The sequence below is a fragment of the Agelaius tricolor genome, unplaced genomic scaffold (genome assembly GCF_023055355.1).
Source record: "Agelaius tricolor isolate 1412-34295 unplaced genomic scaffold, bAgeTri1.0.p SCAF_1, whole genome shotgun sequence".
Lineage (NCBI taxonomy): Eukaryota > Metazoa > Chordata > Aves > Passeriformes > Icteridae > Agelaius > Agelaius tricolor.
In genome coordinates this window covers 66,645,700-66,666,374 of record NW_027269261.1, presented here as the reverse complement: position 1 = coordinate 66,666,374, position 20,675 = coordinate 66,645,700, and the positions used below count along the sequence as shown (strand labels likewise).

General features: G+C 41.8%; 1 protein-coding gene across 2 annotated transcripts in view; it reads left to right on the top strand.

The window, feature by feature from the left end:
* Nucleotides 1-20,675, top strand: part of DCBLD1 (discoidin, CUB and LCCL domain containing 1) — a 46,776-nt gene that overhangs the window by 1,123 nt on the left and 24,978 nt on the right. For both annotated transcript variants that reach the window (XM_071438075.1, XM_071438084.1), the window contains exon 2: nt 14,816-15,028. In XM_071438075.1, the coding sequence (XP_071294176.1) occupies nt 14,816-15,028 (213 nt within the window). The remainder of the gene's footprint in view (nt 1-14,815; nt 15,029-20,675) is intronic.

Here is a 20,675-nt window from a genome sequence, read left to right as displayed (position 1 = left end):
AGTCAGATAAGTGGCGAAAAAGTCTCGGGAAAGTTGCGTGCCGGTGGAGGCCACCTGGGCGCCCGGCTGTGGCCGCGCCTCCTCAGCCCCGGCGGGAGCCCCGGGCGCGGCGGGCGGCGCTGGGTCAGCGGCAGCTCCGCGTCTGCTCCGGCGGCGCCGGGGCCGGCAGCCCCCGTCCCGCAGCCGCGAACGGGCAGCTCTGCTCTCCCACCGCCTCGGGGAGAAAGTGTAATGCCCGTACTCGCGCCCGCACAAAGTTTCGTAGGAATCTCGAGGGGATGTTAGGGCCCTTTTTGTGGCAGTGCAGTTTGTTGCAAATAGAGTGCGGGTACCATTCTCTTTGCCCTGTGTTGTTAAGATTCCTGTGTAAATTACCAGTACAGCTGACATCTCTGCCCGCGGAGTTGCAGCCTCTTGGCTGTTGCATTGCGTGGCCTGATGCATCCGTCTTAGAAGACTTCACTGGCAGCTACCGATAAAATAGCTAGTACTGGAAACTAAGCATCGTAATGAGCTTGACAGTGCATTCAGATATCTTAGAAATCCCGTATTAATGTTCCGAGTTGGCTGCAAATTCCAGAACCCAGCGCTGTGCATTAGCTGTATACAGGCATTGGCATTGTATACAGGCGCTGGCAGAAAGTACTTCTGCTGATTTATACCTGTTCTTCCCATAACCTCCTATTAACAGAGGTTTCTGATACGGCTCTCCAGAAAAGGGAGAAGTTGGTATGAGTCGTGTTGCCACTTGCCAGCTTCTTGGTAGCTTTGCTGTTCTGTCCTCCGTGCGCTGGGATTCCAATTTGATATGTTCCAGGAAACATATGTAGCAAGGAAAAAAAACATTCTCTTAATCCCCTCTTTTCATCAGTGTGTTGAGGGGAGGGTTTTTTTTTTGTTTGTTTTCTCTTTCACCAATGCTTATTCTTCACTCAATGGCACCAGGGAGAAGAAAGTCATTTGGGGTGCAAGTGAGTAATAGTAAGTCTGCTGGGATTTCAGGGGGTTTTTGTGCATACAGTAACACAGTAGTACGTATGAATGTCCCATCTTGTCCATATTCCCAAATTAGTTGGTAAAAGCACTTTTGTTTTATTCATGTTAAAAATGTTTCTACTATCAAATCAACAGAATGGAAACACAAGTACTATTCTGCCTGGTTCTCCTTGGACCAAACTCAGATTTACCAGATAATCTGTCCAGTGTCTAGAAAGCAGGAAAGATGTTGATTCCCCCCACACACTTCATTTCTCCACGGGTGGAAGTTCTGTGTTTGTTTATTACTATTACCCTATAAATTAAGGGCTAAGTGTTCTAAAGTCACACCAGTGGAGAAAGGAGATAAGTGGATACAAACTTCCTGTTACACAAGCTTCTTGACTTGATTTAGGAGTTGTAATGGAGCAGGAGAAGTGCCAGAGTGAATCAGGCTCGAGTTTCAGATAATTCTGTATCTCATCACCACTGGTGTTTCCCACCAGCTGGTTCAAAGAAAGATGCACTGGTTTCAGTATATTGATTTTGAAATATCCTTTTTAAAAAATGAAGCATTATGTTTTTCTGACTTCTCATGAGCTGACTTTAGCCTTCTCTAAACTTTTTCTTGAGGGGTGCTACAGAACAAGGATGAAAGGGCTGTTATAGCTTCTGTTCTTTTACTTTGGTTTCAAATTAAGGAAAGACCTCTTTTTTCACTGTGGCTTGGTTATTTCAGAGAATGGCTTGTATCTAAGTGTGGCTGTGTAGAGTCCAGGTGTCAGCGCTCTTTCTGTTCTTGAAAATATGTTAAATGTGTGTGCTGTCCGAGGCATCTATGAATGTGGAATTTTGTTGCCCATAAAATGATGATAAGAAAGGCTGAGCATCAAGGGAAACTATTTTAATTAAAAAAGTATTTATAGGCTTAGTAGGTCTCACCTGGGAACAAATACTACATCTATGACTGTCCATGAGTAACATATAACTTTGGGATTTATAATAAAAGGTGATTCTTTTCTCTTTTTATTCTGCGATACACCAATCTTTTGGGGTTTCAGTTGCCAGTTCTTTACTGACAAGTAAAAAATATACCTTTTCCCTTGTCTGCCAACCTCATACAGCCATCCCATATCCTGATATCTCTTCTAAAAATCTCCCCCAGTGGTTAAATCCCAAGGCAGAAGGGAACCAAACCTGAACACATTATCTTTGTCTTTCACCATTCCTTGTTTTTTCTTCTGGTGTTGTTGAGCAAGACCTTGACCCATGTAAGCAGCAGAAATCAGAGTTGAATCTGAGCCTTCCAGAGTTTTGACTCATTTTCTATCACAATTCTGGCCAGTAGGACTTCAAACTGACCTGAAGCTTGTTTGTTTGTAGGAAGGTATAAGAGGAATGGGGATTTTAATCTATTAAGTACAAGATTTAAGCCACTGCTCTTGCTGTACCTCATTTATTTTCACTTCAGATAAAACACAACTATGAAACTAGTTCATGTGGGATTTGCAGATCAGCATCCAGGAGTGAGCTTTGCTTGCTGTGTTCCTGGGTCTGTTGACAGTGGCACCCAACACCCAGTTGGAAGGATCGATGGGGAGTAGACTTTTATATGTTTTGAGGAAAGGCTGTTATTCAATGTGGCAACAGTGTATCCAGTAATTACCAGAGATTATGCCTGTTCTCAGGGGCTTGCACAAAACCCTTGCAAAAAAAGAGTACTGGTGTGATCATGCTAATCCACTTTGTATGCCCATTTCCAGCAGTTTGAAATGCAGATCGAGATGAGTCTTTCTTGTACCCAAACCCCCGCCCCCCGCTTCAGTTTCTGAATATAAGTGATTGGTAAATTTTCAGTTTGTTTGCGTTTTGTCCTTATGTCTGTTTCCTTCCTTGGCTCTCTCTCTCTCTTGCCTTGGGAATGCTGACTAGAATTGCTAAAGAGGGAGGCAACAGTTTTCCAGTTGCAGTTCATAAGCAATGCAAGTACCCACCACAAGAAAACTGCAATGTTTTCAGTCACACAGACTTTGCTATAAATAGCCCTAAGCTCTTCATAAGTACTTCTCTTTAGGTTATCAGGGGATGTATTTCAAACAAAATCAAAGACAGGGAGGGCAGCAGGAGTCTCTGACAATGCGGGGAGAAAAAGATGCTTTGGGAAAGTTGTTACCTGCATGGCCGTTGAGTCACATTTCATGAAAATTATTTGTTGATTTGCATATGCAAAAATGTATTCATTTATATTTATCACATATAAGTGTCACCTTTAGTCCACCTGAGTTACGTGGGTAGCACAGTAAAAATTAGCTTGAAAAAATACCAATTTTGAGGACAGTCATGCTACTGTATAGAGATGCCTGAGGTACCTTTTCAAAAGTATCTTGGATACCAGGACTGGTATAGTTTTGAAAGCCCATCTGAGCTCTCACACCATGCTGAGAAGTGTGGTCCTGTGTGGTGGCAGGCACTGAAGTCCTCAGCACAGACATCGCTGTAGTTTGGGGCTGGCTGTATCGGATCAGATGCTCTCCTGTGGCATGTACTCATCAACATATGGGTTTGCACCATCTGCTAAGAATAAAACAAGCCAGACAAAATCAAAATAAAATCCTTCTGACTGGGTTCAGTGGAATGGTGTTGGATCCCAACTAACTGCAATAAAAAATATTAATAGCAATGCATAAGAATGAGCGCACAACTTCCCCAAAAGGTTTAATTAGTGTTACAACTGGGAGTGGGAAACTTCAAACTGGGACAAGCTAATACTGATGCTTAAATAAAAAAAGGATAGTGGTTTGACTAGTTTTAAGAGTATACAGATACCTTCATTTTTGCTTTCAAAAGAAATTACAAATTATCTAATTAAACTGATTTTGGCCTGTGAATATTGTGTGAGTGCTAAAGCCACAATTTTGAGGTTGGCTGTATGCTCGTACATAGAGAGAGGCTGCCAGTAGTTTTGGTTAGGATTGTTGATGCTGTATAATTAGGCCTGGGAGCTGAGTGTTTTGAGGAGAGGAAGCATTTTGGTCTTTCATTGCCTCTCTCCCTTCTTTTGACAGAGCCAGGACTTGCCTCTCAGGAGTTTCCTTCCAAGACATGAAGGCTTAGTTTTGTGGTGGTGGTACTTTCTCATCCTCTTTGAGCGAGATTTCCAGTCCCATTGGGACCATATTTGTTATTTCTGTTTCCCTGATGGGCCAGGACTGCTGTCTGATGGCAGCTCCATTCTGCTCCCCCACACAGGCACAGAGAAGGATGAGGACATCCATGCTGTGCAGCATTTGCCCATCTCCAAAGAGCTTCAGTGAAGGTGTTTTCCAGCCAACTATAACAGGGACAGGAGAATAAACGGGGAAAGCAGAGCAGGACAAGGCTAGAAACCCAGTCCCCAGGCCTCCTACAGGACCAGGGTGTTCATTTTTATATTTAGTATCATGCATTTCAGCCTGAGCTACCTCTGCAATTACATTAGTGTTCATCAGGCATTTAGTTAAGCTCTAAAACATTGTTTCTTCCTTCAGTTGCTGCAGAAACCTCATATCCATCACAGTTTTATTCCTTGATGTTTGAGTTTTTGGCATTTCCACCACAAATTGTTCAACAATATTGGATTTCAGTCTAATGCTTTGACATTAAAGTTGAAGTCATGTTGATGTCATCTTCCAGATGTTCCTGTCCACTGAATAAAAATTTTGTTTGTTTGTTTTATTTCAAATTACAAAAACACATGGGGAATTCTGGATGTGATCCCTCATCTATACAAAGGCCTGTGTGTGTCCTGTCAGAAATCAAACAAAACTTTTCTTCATGGAGTAGCAGCAGAGACTTCAAAAAGCTGGAAACATAGGTGGATTTCTTCACCCACCCGAACAGAATGGCTTTGTTACGTGCCTGAGCCTTGTTGTTGCAGCTGCACTAACTGTGAAGAAAGGAGATGTGTGGCTTCTGCCTGAAATTCACTCGTGTTTTGCTCTGGTGCCACACCAGTTCTGTGTTGGTATGTTGTTTTGATCTTAATAGTCAGCAATGCCTCACTTGTAAAATGAACTCATAGCAACAACAACAAAAAGTCCACACTTTGTCCTCCGGGTCTGCAAAAATCTATTTTAACTTGTAAAATAAATTCAGTTATCCTGTGGGTCTCCCTCTGCTGGGATGTTTTAGCAGCGAGGTTCGTGGCTCACATTTGAGCTGTTGCCTTCCCTGTTGTGTCAGCTTCCTCCCAAAGGCTGGGCTTTGTATTAGCCCATGTTTCTTATGTCAGCATGCTGCAGGGGAATTGAAGTTCAAATGCCTCTGAGCTACTGAAGGCTTTTTGAGTGGTCATGTTAACATTTTCAAACCCGAGGAATCGGCACTTACTGATCTAGAATTTGAGCACAGACAGCAGAGACATGTTAAAACTCATGGTCCTGGCTAATGCTTGTGTTTTGAAAATTAAGCCACTATTTTTTTAGATGAAACTTAGTTGCTGTGTTTTGTAGGTGGAAAGCAAACTAAAACTGTATCAAACTAAGCAGTTACACCGAGACATTCACTCTTGGGTTGAGTGAAAAATCGTTCAGATCTTTCTACATATCCTGTTCCAAAAGTTGAGAATATGATTGTTTAATACTGCTGCTAATCAAAAAAATCTGGTCAGAATGGAACTATGGAGTTTCAGTATAAGTGGTGTACACAAGGTGGCAAAAAATATACTCTGCAGTTTTCCACATCCATAAGTAAATACCTTTTATGCAGTCTCATTGATGTGTCACACAAAGCACAGAAATGATGCTGTGGGTCACATGTGGTGCCACAACCAACACTGTAGTACTTAAGTAATGATGTAGCTGCTTTCCTTTCTTTCTTTTTTTTTTTTTTATTTTTAAATTTAAAACAACTTTCACAGCAATTATATGTAACCACAATGAATTGGGAAGATCACAAAAGCTTATGGAGCTTCTGCATGTACCATTTTGTTTAGTACCTTGAGGATGAGTATCAAGCAGGCTGGTTGTGGGACTATACTGATAAAAGGCATTTCTTGCTTTCAGTACATCAGGCTAGAGTAGTTCTTTGATTGTTTCTTCATCTTAGTTCAGTAAAATTTTTTTCCATTTCTACTGGAGTTGCAAAAAACCATTTGTTGTTAGTTTGCAGTAACCATGGAGGAAATAGTTTCTTAGACGCTGGGTTCACCAAGTCAAAAGACATGAATTTTTTTTTTTTGTGCTGGTCAATGACAATTATTGTTTCCATCACAAACCAATTTGCTTTATCTTGAGATACTTGTTGATTTACACCTTGGGGATAATGGGGTGTTTGTATAATTCACTTTGAGAAAAGTAGCATCCTTTCTCTTGTCCTTTCTTATTAACAAATTACATATTCCACCTGGGCGTACAGGCATAAAAGGTGGATGTGTGATTTTTCAAGTAAGTCAGGACAAGTTTGATTTCTAGAAAAAAAGACCATCCTCCATCATTGATAACTGTCTTGCTCAACATGTATCACACTAACAAGGTAATTGTATATTAAAATGAGGGGAGTGTGTGGTTTCATTCTATCATGTTCAGCCATTTCCTCTTGCCCAAATTAAAACTGTTTTGATATCTTGCCTTCCCACCTGCTACTGTAACTGGAACAGCTCTGCTTCAGCCTCTCCTTACCCTGGTGTCTCTGAATTTCCTGTCCCTGTGGGTTTGTCAGTCCTTAGCACTGCTGTGAATATTCCTATTCCTGTGCAACCCAATATTCGAGTCTGGCCTTGAGCTTGCAGCATATGTTTCCCACACAGTCCAAATTTGGTGCAATATACTGTAAGTTAATCTTCAGTAAAGCATAGTGCAGAGAAAAACCTGGGAAGAAAACAGATGGAGAAAGTAGAGCAAACAATTTGCATACATATGATATGACTCTTAGTTAAGATTAGCATTTCCTACTTTGCCTGAAAAGCCCTTAATAAAAATCCAAAATTCCAACTTCATGTTTGCCTCAAGTCAGCAGAACTGGAGGAGATGCCCTGATGGCAAAATGTCCCCCCAACCTAGGGACAGCCCAGCACAGGGCGGGAGGGAGCTCCAGCCCTGTGTTGTTGGCACATTCCTGGGATGCTGTAGGCAGAGGGGCAGGGAAGAAGCTGCTGTCTGTGGGATATTTGCTCCTCACAGCCTTCATAGCTCTGAACCATCACCAGGGTCCTGAGTTACTCTGCACAGGTGGCTGAAGGGGGAATGTGGCCATCTTCCCATTTATTTATAGTCCATCACAGTTCTTTCTGAGCATGGAGGCACAAGAAGTGTTTGGCAATGGACTCAGTGCCTTCTCTGCACTTGAGGTGTGTAATATGGATGTGTATCTCATAGTAATAATTTATTTATTTAGAAAACAAAAAATCAGTTTCCCTTTTGCAAAAATGGGGCTCTGAGATTTCTCTGAAATTTCTATACATGTGTAGCTCCATTCTCATGTCTGTCCAAACCCACACAACAATATGTTGAGGTGGTCAGTCACAGCAATATGCCACCTTCATAAAGGAAAGCATTGAAAAATATTTAAATGAAGCCATGCAATAAATAAATAAATAAATGACAAATCTCTTTTGTTTCAGCAGTTAAAAAGGCATAGAAGTTTTCTCACACCCACAAGCTCAAGAGTGCTGTATTTAGAGTGCTAAAAAGCAAATTCCAGTACTGAAGCTCGCTTCTCTGGCGGGCTACATTTGGGTATAGTGCCTAAGTCCTGGAAGCAGTGACTAAAACATGCTTATTTTTGACATGTACTCTGGTACTGTCTGTCTTTCACAGATTGCAGTGGAACCAGATCGTGATTCACATTTGTGTTAGTGTAAGAAAGACTTTACTACTTGTTCAGGTTTCAAACCTGCATGCTGAGTCTAAAGTTCTGGCTTGGTGGACATGGCTTTGTGTTGAGAGAAGAAGTTGCTTATGAGGAGATATCTGCTTTCTTTTGACCTTTTAGCAGCTAAATAAATAAAATCTCAGATCTTGGTATGTATTTGTCTTTGGGAACTTCTGCAAAGATGAGAGGTTTCTGGGGTAGTAAAGGCTGCTCAGGTTAGTTGTAGCAATCCTGCAAAGTCACTGCCATGTAGCTGAAAGCATTTCCCTTGGCTACTCCCAGATGGCTGTGCTGCAATGGCTAAAAAATTCAAACTTTGAAAAATGGTCATATGGATGTAAGCTACATTGCTAGATAAGAGTTCAAAAGGGTTGTCAGGGATTTTTTTTTCTTTACCTGATGATGGCAATCCAACTTGTTACCAAATAACTTTGCATAGTTTGAGGCAGAGCATCTCATGAGGCTGGCTGCAGGGGACATCCCGAGGAAAGCCAGTTCCCAGCTGCAGCCTGAATGGCTGTGGGAGTGACTGCAGCTGGGCACGTGGTGGGAATTTGTGATTTATGGAACCACCGCAGAACCAATTGGAGGTCATTTGCTTCTTTCTCATTTCTACTTTAAGAGGGACATTACAGTAAATAATGTCTGTGAAGAGGAGGGGAAAACATGCTGTGGTTTGTTTGGCCTCCTTCTCCTTTTGCATCCCTTTGAAGTTGGTAAGTAAATAATTTGGGCAATAAAATCAGCACTCCACAGTGTTCCTTTGTTTCTTCTGCTGCTCTACCTTCCCTTCCTGCTCTTAGCCCTCCTGCCAGCCACCACTTGGTTAGCTTGGGCAGCAAAATAAGTGTCCTCAGGAACTGCTGCAGCACAGAGGATAAAATGTTTCTTGACTTCTTAATGGAGTTAAATTAAAATGCAACTCAAAGAAAATATTTATGTGCTATTTGTTTTTCCTTTTGCAATAGGGCATACTGTGATGTGGGAGACATTTTCCCTTAAAAATATATTAATACTAATTTGAAGGCCATGGAGGATGACAGTCACTTTGGGGTTTTTTTCATTATAGACTTGCCTTAATTTTTAGTGGCTTCTTTCATTATTTGAAAATAGTTTTTTCTGTATCCACAAAATATTGTAAAGAACATAAAGCTGGACTTCCAAAAAAATCCTACTGCAGATTTATATACTTTTGAAGCAGGGCTCAGCCAGTTGCTTGGCTGGTGTAAATGTCATCTGCCCTGAATCCAGGGGTTTGTGAAATTCCCAAATGTGCGGCCATTTCTCCCTCTACCTCCCCCGTGGTGCCTGTGGCTCTGGGCCCCAGCACTGCTGGGAAGGAGGACTGGGGTTCTCACCTGCCCAGCAATGCATCAGGGCTGTGGTGTTGCCCTTTGTTTGAGGGCAACAGGAAAATTACTCACTGCCAGGAAAAGCACAAAGCTCTGACATCTCACCATTCTCTGTGGAAGGGAAGGGTTTAGGTCCTGGTTTTGTGGAGGTGTCTCTTCTGTTGTAATGGCACAGTAAATAGCTGATGCTCTTGACCCAGGTTTGGCAGTGGAGAGGTTAGAGATGAAGCACTTAACTCTGCATTTTAGTCCATCACCTCAGAAAGCAGTGAAGATGTGAACCCATTTATGTTTGCAGCATGCATGGTTCTGTTAGTGACGAAGGTTAGAGTTGCTGTATGAAAACCAAAGTGTTTTCAGACCACTGCAGTGGATTTGGATGGCAGATGGCAAGAAAACTTGGATTTTTTTTTCTCTTTTCTCCTATCCCACGTGAGCAGAGAGGGCACAGGTTTGACTGGAAGGAGTTGATTTCCTTCTTGGATACTTATCTGTTCTTATGCATAACTCAAATCTCATTTCAAGATGCAAAACTCCTTGGCTCAGTTATTATTGTAGCTTTTAATAAGCTGGAGTTATTACTTCAGTGAAAGCAATGTGGAAGATGGGACAAATCTCTTTTCTCCTTGTGGGGCTTCTCATCAGACCTCTCAGAGCCATAGTTTTGACTCCATGGCATTCTGCCCCCTTTGACTGTGCCCATTTGCTGCAGTGGCTCTTCAGAAAATGCTGATTTTTTGGGCTGGATTCAGAGTTTAGGTATTCAAACACAGTTTTCTGCTCTCCTCTCAAATGAAGGCATGGAGAAGGGAGAAGGACTGGCCATGAGCTCCCAACAGCTCTCTTCCCTGTCCTCCATGTGGAGAAGAGGAACTTGCCTTCTTCCAAGCACCACCATGAAGGTGACCTTCAAAGGATGTCAAACTGGGCGAGAGGAGGCCAGGAGGGACATAAAGTTACTTTGGGGGTCTTCATCCCGGTGGAAAGAGCGGGCAGCCAAGGGACGTCAGGCAGCAGTAGTCTGTAACCAGGGAGAGCAAGTGGGAAAAGCTGGGGCCCCACGGGGCTCCTGCCATGGAATGGAAGAGGGCAGGGAGCCGCCGGCTGGGTGTGTGATCACGCCTAGGTATAACATGTATTTAGCACTGGAGTGAGTCCAAGGCTGCTATGGATTGCTGCATGAGGGTGAATCAGAAGGATGAAAAAGGCAGCTGTTTGCTGCCAGGATATTGTAGCAATGCTTTTGAAAATGTTTTGATATCATACACTGTAACTGTTTTGTAGTTGGCCGAATCAACATGTTTCTGAAAGGTGCAGCACATGAAAACTTGGTAGAGCACTTATTTGAAAAACTGTAGCCTTTTGCCTGTCACAGAAAGGAATGTGCTGAGTGGTTGCATGAAGGCACTGTGTGCATCCACACGTGTGTGCAGCCAAGGGGTGGAAAAGCCCAGGGAGCAGGGGAGTGAGACACCATGGCTCAGATTTTGTGCTGGAGCTAGGAAGGGATGGAAGGAGATGGTCAGTCCAGTCAGGTGGTTCTGGGTGACCGAAGGGTGCCTGAAGGAACCAGCATCATCTTCAGGGATCTCTTGCTGCTTCTGGCACCACCACCATTTTGCTAAAGCCCCAGTACCTGTCAGGGGCTGTGTCCAGCTTACAGGATGGGGCCAGAGCTTGTTTGTGGGCATTGATTTCATCACCTCTGTCCTTCCTGGGCAGGTTGGATGCTGGAGGGGGCCCTCCTGCCTGTGGGCCAGTAGCCATGGTCAGACCCAGCCCAGACACAGCTACTTGAAGCTACTTCTTCACCTTGTCCCACGTGCATCCATTACATCTGTGTCTGAGCATGGGGATACCTGCCAGCCCCTCGGTGTCTCCTTTTGCCCTCTCCACAGCCACATGTGCTGGTGTCTTCTGGTGGGGTCCCAGGTTTGGGGTTACAGACATGCCCTGCTCTTGGCGAGCACCCTGTGAGAGAGGGCAAGGTGTGAGTGGTGTGCCTGCTGCTGTGGCAGAAGGTGCCAGCTGTGGTTCTTTCTTCTTGGGGAGTTGTTTCCATCATCTGGCATGGGAGATTATTTTTATCTCTGGTAAACAGCCTTAATTCCAGTGCTGTGTGATCTCTGGTACAACCTGCAGCTAGGCCAGCAGGTGGTCGCTCACGGTTCAGAGATCATGATCTTGGTCTGGATTCAAGTGCCGATGGGAACCTGTTCTACAAAGCATGTTTGATGTGTTTTCAATAACTCCTCATGCTGGGGAGAGATTTTATTAAATTTGAGTAGGTTTAGATTCTCTGGTTGTTTAGTACCTTGTTTGTGTTGCTATGCTCCTGTCCAGTGAGAAGTGATGAAACCTGGATGTCTGAGGCAAGGCTGACAGCTTCTTGCCAAATGGGGTGATAGAAAACAGTTCTCAGAAGTAATGATAAGTGAAAATTTAGTGTCAGCAAGAAAGTCTGTGTCAAACTGATTGGTTAAATAAACATATTTCCATCCAGAAGAGCTGTGCCTATAGGAAAGAGTGTGACATCAGGTGTTTAAGCCATAGTTTTCATAAGGACGAGGAGTTGTGTTTTCAGCTCACTGTATTTTAAGTTTGGCCAACACATTTCTACTGAAAATCAAAATTTCCTGTGGGAAATAATAAGAGCAAAACTAATGGCAGTATTTTGCACATTTTACATTTGATAATGTGACTAGGGATATGCTTGAATTCCTTACAACTTGCCTCCTTTTCTGAGCCCTTGTTACATAGTGATGTTATATTTGTGAGTTTTTAACAAATATTTAGTCATTAATTCACTCTTTGACTTGTCGGATCCTGAGCTTTATTCTACCTTCCCTCTATACCTTCTGACTCCTTCTATTGGGTGTGCCAGCAAATTTCAGTGTACCAGAGCAAAGAAAAAATCTTAATCTTGCTGAGAAACTCAGAATTCAGAGCTGCAGTCAGCTTTCTCTGTAAGAAGCAGTAGTTACTAAGACTTGGTCTGACTTTTTGGACATTACTTTGGTACTTGTGACAAACAAGCTTTTATCATTAGCTTTTGCTTCATGGCAGGCAGAACTGAGGCAGCAAGGGATGTTATAGGTGCAGGCTGATAGGCTGATGCTGCTGAGCCTTCCTCTTCTGAGCTTTGGAGTGTTTGGATGGCCATGATCCACCAGTGAAAGTCAGAAAATAGCATTTATGCTTTCTTAGCTCAAAAGATGTTCTGGTGTTAATGCTCTCTCTCAAAGACAGATTTAACAAAAAAAAAAAAAAAAAAAAAAAAAAAAAAGGAGTTTCCCTGGGAACAAGACCTTGTATAACCTCAACAGAGGAGAGGATGGCAAGCTGAGGTCTCTCATGCATGGCTTTGCCTGTACACTTTCTGCAGAAATACAAGGCTCTGTGACCTGGACAGTTGTCAGGGTCTTGTCATGATAGCAAAGTCTTCACAGTTTTTTGAGCAGCATTTTGCACCACAGTAGATCCTTGGCATTGTACAAAGGTGACAGAGGCCAGAACATAGCCCAGTAAGATGAAGTCTGTGACTTTCCATTTTAAGGAGTTCATCCCCATGTGGTTCCGGAACTTTACCGTTGTTTTCCTTTTCTTCCCTAATAAGGATATGTTGCAAACAAAACTCAATATTGTAGTTTCTTTATTCCAGCTAAAATAAATTCTTACAGTTAGAAACATGCAGTTTAAATTAAAGGCCGTGGGCAGTTCTTTTTATACTGTGCAGCAGTTGGCTACACAGGCATCAAGGTTGTCCTGTGTCCTGCTGGAAGTGATCTGGTTTTACACTGCCTAGACCTCTATGGATCCCTCTCTCTTCAGAAAGTTGGCAGCTCATCTACCATATTGTTCTTTATATCTTCAGTCATGTTGCCAAAAGTTTCCGTTAGGAGGTGATTTGCCCATGAAGCCAGCTTGCCTTTCATCTTGAGTATTTTCCTAGGCATCCTAAAGTCAACAGTGCTTGGTTAAAAACCCTGAACAGATGCTTTTCAAAGCATGTGAAAAAGGAGATCTGAAAAAAACCATATTGAATACGTTTTATGGTGATATGATTTTGGATCTATATCTCCTATTCACCTCTATTTCCAGCATGAACCTATGACAAAAATAAATACTAGGCAACAAAGCTAGTAGTAATGCCAAAGCTTCAAAATAAATGTGATTGCTTGTGAAAGAGCAGTTGAGTGAGTTGGATGAAATGGCAGTGTAATTATATGGTAGCAAGTCAAAGTTTGATAGCTTGGAGCTTATCTTAGCACAGCATGCCACTTCCCCCCCACTTCTTGGTATGGCAACACTTCTTTTTCAACACTTCATTCCGAGTTTTTCCTTTTTAAAAAATCCTATCAAACCTTAAGTTGTTGTTTCTAATGATTTTGGAAGGAAATTCAGATAGTAATTAAAATGGCACAGACCAAAACCATTTAACCAAAATATCCCCAAAAGGAAAATTTTGAGTAGTTAAAGTGAACATTATGAATTCCCATCTCCTGCAGGATTCTTTATTTTGTTAACACTTCTTGGTTTAGCTTCAGTTGTGCCAAGATAAAGGATAGCAGAAGGCAAGACTCTATGGAAAGTGTGCCTATGCCCTAAATGACCTGAAACTGAGGACTGCCTGTATGTATATGACACTAGTCCACTGCCACAAATATTTCCATTATTTGGAAGATTGAGCAGAAAATGGCTTAAGCTTTAGAATACAAACTTTAAATTACTAGTATGCTTTTAAATAGTTCAGTAAAAATTGCTTCCTTTAGTAGTCAAGGTCTCTTATCTGATACCTGCTTCCTTCCCCCTCTATGGATGCTTCCTGTTTTCCATGTCAGTCCACACATCCCCTGTGTATTTCCATGTGCCTTTTCCTGTTGTCCTCTGACCTGCTGCAGCTGCTCCTCAGATGCCTCTCCACCAAGGAAAGATTCCAAAGCTGAGCTGGCTCCTTACAGTGCCATGAAGACACACTTTGAGGACCCCTCCCCTCACCTCTTGAGCAAAGAGGCAGCAGCTCATGCTTTTCTGGGAATGCTGCTCCAAAGTGGCCATTGTGTACCATTGACAGTGCACACCCCACTTTGGAAGTCCCTCTTATGCCTTCACCCTGTGCTGTTAGTATTGTGCAAGTGACACAAGAAAAACAAGAGGAAAATAAGATGTGTCAGGTGTGTGACGGTAAGCAGTTAAGTCATGTCTGTGCTTTCATGTATGACTCAGTTACCCTCTCTGAGATGGCTATTGCTGTGGGAATAAAATGTTGACTGATAACCAGGAGAAAATTACTTAAGGAAGGATCCTGCTCTTTACATGTGGAATTGCATCTTCAGGGATTTAGTAGGGTTTGGCTACAAAGCAGAAAGCCAGAGAGATACTGTCTGTACCTTACTGCCAAATACACCCTAGTTCATGGGTGTTTCCAACCCTTCTTTCTTCTGCTTTACAAGAGAAATGTGACTATGTTTATTTCAGCTACCTATGCTCCAACAATAGCAGAAGTGAGGTGGAGTATTACAAAATACTTATTTAAAAGGGAAAAGTGCATGAGACATGATTATGTAGCAAGTATTTTCTTGCTTTTTTTTATTGAGGAATACATTCTGTTTCTCTTCCTTTCTGTTCTCCTACTGCAGGGGATGGATGTGGGCACACAGTGATGTATCAGGACAGTGGGACACTGGCATCCAAGAACTATCCTGGGACGTACCCAAACTACACTCTTTGTGAGAAGAAAATCCAAGTGCCTCCAGGAAAACGCCTGATCTTGAAAATTGGAGACCTGGATATTGAATCCCAGAAATGCGAGTCCAGCTACCTTACCATCCAGAGCTCTTCAACATTGCATGGTATGTGAGAAACAAGGCCATGGTCAGTGAATGAGCTGGTGAAAGTGTGGGTAAAAGACAGCTTAGCAAAATGCAAGGAATGTCAGCCTTTGTGCTCTCCTCCTCCTTTCTGTATTCAGGTGTTTCATTCTCTGTGTGGGAAGCCACTGTCCCACCGTGTATGGTGCTGCCCTGCTGTGCTGCAGAGGGGCTGCTGGGGCTCGGGCACAGCACTCCTGAGGGCTCTGCCTTCACACCAGCAGAGCTGGACCATCACAGTGTCAGTACAGCAAGTCTGTAGATCTGTATCAGCCCTGTTCCCTCCTTGTGCAGGGGAAGAGCTTCCTCACAAACTAGACAAAGATGAGAAATTTTGGAGTCAGTGATCCTGTGTGTCTCTATTCCTAGGCAGTCCGTGGCTCAGAGAGGAGATAACCTTTACTATTGCTAGCTGTTAGCCACCTTACTTATGTACAGGCTTTAATACCTGCAGATATTAAATGCATACAGCCAGACTGGGCTCTTGTAACAGATTTGCACAGGAAGATAAGCAAATAATCTGCTACAGCTGTGCACTTAAAACAATCATAACGGCAACAGGATTCTCCCCAGGGAGAGCATGAGGCCTTCCTCAAAATGGTTTTCCCAACCAGTTGTCACAGAAACTTTTGATCTGCACTTTCTGGAAGAGTCAAACTGATTTTCAAGTCATGCACCCTTTTTCAGAAATCCAGTTTAAATTCAAAGCTGCAAGGAGTTCTGCAATGTAGGAATAAAGTAATGAATTGACATTTCATAAAATTTTGCCTGCTGGGAGTGGGCTGTGTAGCCCTTCAGTCAGCTGAGGCTAAGTGTACTGTCCTGGACTTAACAAGCAGAATGGATTCAAGGGAAAAATGTGATGAAGATATGAGCTGCACAGAGCTTCTGCACATTTTCCACCTCACTGCTTGGCTCAGAAAAGTATGTGGTTCTCCAAAGATGAGATCTCATAGGATATCTTAGTAGTAAGGAGGGTTGATTGCCTTTCATTTATCAGTATGATGGGCTTATCACTCATCTGGTAAGAGAAGATCAAGTCAGGTATTAAAGGCTTGCTCACAAAGGAAGGTAAAGGTAATTATTGTTCTCATGGGGGAGGTATTACATTTTGAAACAACCTTCAGTAAGAGTGGGCAGTGACATGCTGATATCTGAGGCTGCACAGAGCTTGATTTGAGGCATAAGGAGCATCTCTGTTCATGTGTGCTGGAATTTTTTAGTGTTATTTATTTCTTTCTTCACTGAGAAGTCAGAAGTGGTGAGGCACTGGAACAGGTTGCCCAGTGAAGGTGTGGAGCTCCATCCTTGGAAGTATTCAAGGCTAGGTTGGATGGGGACCTGACCAACCAAATCTAGTGGAAGATCCCTGCCCATGTCAGGGAGGGCTGGAATTAGATGCTCATTAAGATCCCTTACAACCCCCAAGCCATTCTGTAGTTTTGTGATCTGTTTTGTAACTAAGTAATGAGTTGTGCTCACCTGAAGCAGTCTGTCTGTACTTGGCAATAAGAAATAGGTGGTTATTATTGCATTAGCATATCTCTGAATAATTTTTATTGATACTCTCTTGACATTTCTAATCTAAATCTTCTCGGAAACAGGGATAAATCAACATATTGTTTTTTGAAGTGAAAAATGAAGCTTGGATATTGATTGAAATTCTGGCTCCTTACAGATCAGCCTGAAGGCATCTTCACATCATTTATACTGCAGCTATTCAGCCTATAAGCACAGAGTAGCTGTGTATTATGCAATCAAGTCCACATAATTAATTTTTTTAAAGTATTCCCACACCCATTTTCAGATCTGATTAGTAACGTCTGATGCATGTGGACTGTAATTTACATTCTCAGTAGTGAACTGCACAATTAGCAGATTTTGGTCATATCTGATTAAACCAGTTTTACAGTTTAGGCAGACTTACCATCTGTAATGTTTTTTGTGGTCTGCAGCTCACTGTAGACTTTCCCACCAGCATACCTACAGAGTGTCTGTTCTACGTTCAGGCAAATCCATGCAGAATGGATGTGGAAATAGTTCTATAGGCATAAATTCACGATGTTGCTTATGTTTTAAAAGACACGTGAATTCTTAGATGAGATTAAATCTTCTCTAAGTCATTTTTTTCAACTCTTGCTATAGCTTTGGGTTTCAATATGCATTTATTCAAGTGAAAGAAGCCCTGTGAATAAGCACTGCTACATCCATTCAGTCTGTTAAGTGTCCTTTTAGACAGCTGTTTCTGAACTCAGATCTCCTCTTTGCAACCCTTCCCTCTTCATGAACATCTACAGTCAGGTCAACCTCCTCCCTCTGGCTGAGGAGATACTGACCTTAGCCATCAAAATTCTTTCATGGGATGATGGAGACTTGAAAATATTTTGCAAGCACTGAAAACATCTGAGCAATTAAAAACTAATCTTGGTGTGTTTTCTGTATTTGACCTAGCTTTAAAAAGGAAAACCTAAAAAGCAAAGTATGAAAGATGACTCAGTTTCACCAAAATGGGTGAAAACTGCATGTGAATGCAAATGTGAATGTGAATGCTGCTCATGTTTCAAATTAGTCTGAGCAACCTTTGCTCTTTATTTGGGAGGTTTGCAATTACAAGACAATAAGGTCCAAAGGGAAATATGTTTTAAATATCATGCTGATTTCTTCAGCTCTACAGAAAACAACAGCATGAATGTCAGTATGAATAAAAACATCTGTTGAGGAGTATATTCTAAAGCTTGGAAAATTGGTCGGAGGCAAAATACTAGATTGTGTACAAATATTAAATTAGTGTGAAGAAGGCTCCAGATGATAAAGTATTGTTTTCCTTTCAGATTTCTTCCGGTCTTTACATATAACTGTGATTCATTCATCATTATAACCATCTGCAGGGATTCCTACAATACAGCAAGGAGTAACTCAATTTGTCTTTGGGGTATTTATGTTCCTTGCAGCAAAGGGAATCTGTTAAATACAAATGAAGGAATTAATTGATTTATGTTAGCAGGAATATTGATGCTACTTCAGTAAGGTGGTGACTAGAGATTAGAGCACCTACCTGCAGATTTTATAGAAGTTCTGGACATTCCTTGAATTCTGCAGATGGATAGAAGAGTATGATTCATTCCTAGAAAAGCATGCAGTTGTTGTGTGTGCTGATCTACTGAAGCCTTTCTCAGTCCCAACTAAAACACAAATGTGACACTACAGTTGTTCTCACCTTTGGTACTTCTCAGCTTTGATGGACCTGTGAAAGCAGCTATTGAATTTATATTTCTCCAATATTGCAATTAAAAGATGATAGTTAAATAATCTTAATGAAGCTCTGAAACTGGGGTCATACAGGGTCTTGACAGTATATCTCTGAGTTATTACTCTGCAAATTATTTTCTTTAGTGCTCACTGGAGAAAGGAACCTGTAGCAAGCCTTTTCTTTCAAGCTGTTAGCTCTGTGTTCAGACGTAGCTGTGAAAATATTAATCATCAGTCAGCAAAGGGAGTCTAACACCCATTTTGGTGAAACTGAGTCACCTTTGTCTGACAAACATTTAAATATTAGCACAGCTTTGCACAGGTTGTCTCTGTGAGAAATAAATAGATGATCGTGGTCTGTTTCAAAGGCACAGTTTTTGACTGGATTAAAATATGGTGTTTTTTGTCCCACAGAAAATTAATATGAGCATAATCTCACAGTGCAGACAAGGTGCAGCCTTTACCGAAATGCTTTTCTTCTTGAGTTAATTGCATTATCTGAGCATATTAAAAATACTGAGCTCTGAAGTAGAGCTTCTGATTTTTTAATTAGTTAAAGGGATATGTGAAAACAAGATTAACCATGTCAGCCCTGTAGTTCTCAAGAACAAAATTTGCACTACTTATGAAGGTGGATCATAGATGTTTTAAAAGTTTGACAGGAACTGCTTTTAGTCTGCTTCTTTTAATGTCTCTATCAAATTTCTGTACCTCTTTTGACCCCTTTTTTTTCTTTTTTCTATCTCTTCGCCATCTAATGGCTTGGTATTTTTTCCCTTAATTTTGCGAGATGATCATCAGTCTTGACTGGAGAGAAAGCCAAAAGAAGAGATAAGTGCCTACTTACTTCCTCATTCACTTGCAGTCAGTAGGAGGTTGATGTGTTCCTCTGGGGTGGATGTCAGAGCTGCTGAGTGACTAGTAATAATTTGGAGAGTTAGTGCAGTTGACTTGTTCTTGCATAATTTACAGCTGGTAACTAATGTGAAATAGAGAATTTACTGAAAATGCTTTCTTCTCCCCACATCCCATCACTAAAGGTACAGAGTGCCTTCGGATGCCTCCTACCTGTCATTATGGCTTGAGGGGATTAATCAAACCAGTTGCTCCTTATTATGTATTGAAATAAATATCTTGCTTGAATAAAGGGTGTGTCCAGATTTCTTTTTCATCCCTCAAAGGAAACTTGTTATTACTGTATTGTTTCTGGTATTTCAGGAAACCCAGAGAAATGCCCAGACAAGTTCTTGCTGAAGATCAAGTTGAGCAGTTTCTTAACAGTCAAAACACTTTTAACAGATGGGTTTCACCTGAGTTGTTGCAGTATCCTGAGTTTTCAGCTTTGGAAGGATTGATGCAACAAAGAATGTCAGCATTTTTTTAATCAAATGGACCTTTTTTTCCTGTTAGCTGCATACAGTGTGTTAGCATCTGTTTTTTGTTAAAGTACAGTTCTTCACTCATGATTCCTAGTTGTTGCTGTGTTTCTGTGTTTGGATTTGGCTAAAACCACAACCATGTTAAAAGAGGCAATCTCACCTGAGGTCAAGCAGGCAGACCAGCCTGTGTGGGTGGTGCAGATGCTCCATTTTAAAGTTGTGATTACTTCCCCAACCTAATTCAGATGCCTTTTTCTTTCCTTTATTGCAGTCTTTGGCAACCCTTTGGAAACCTTAACCGAAAGTTGTATTTGTTTTTCCTGAAACAAGAAATGCTTACCACTCAGCCTGAGATCAGACTGTGTTGCAGAGAGTTAAATGTTGAATAACCAGGCTGTCTCATCCTGACTGCTCTGTCATCTTGTATCTGCAGTGTTAAACTGCAAGGAAGGACATAGAGCAGCACCTTCTGTGTCCTTGCAGGGTCCTGCTGGTTCCCACTGCACCATGTGTGTGTCAGGGTTGGAGCAAAGAGGACCTCTCCTGGTAAGGGGGAGAGGAAAAGTTACTGCTTATCGAAGTATTTGTGTGAATGTGGGATGGAGATGGATTTTGAGACTGAAGGTGTTTTCATACAACAGATCCTTGCTGGTTTTGTGAACTATTTGTGAAAGACTTGCACTCTGGATGACTTTTTAGCTCTGAAGTGAAACAAGTGTAATCCCTGTTCATTCATCCCTCCTCTCCTTTCCCAGCTACTGAGGTAATTCCAAATTGACTTATTTGAGAAAAGGCTACAATTTAAAACATTGTTTTCCCCAAACAAATGCATTAAGACGTGATAATCGTTTAGAGAAACATCCATGGATTGTTGCTGCATCTTGCCTGCCAACCATGGCTTACTCTGCAAGTAAAGACTGAAAAAAGGGAGAAGATTCTCTGTTGAACAGAGGACATAATTATTTAATATCCAAACCAAGTTTCTTAAAGACCTCTGCAAA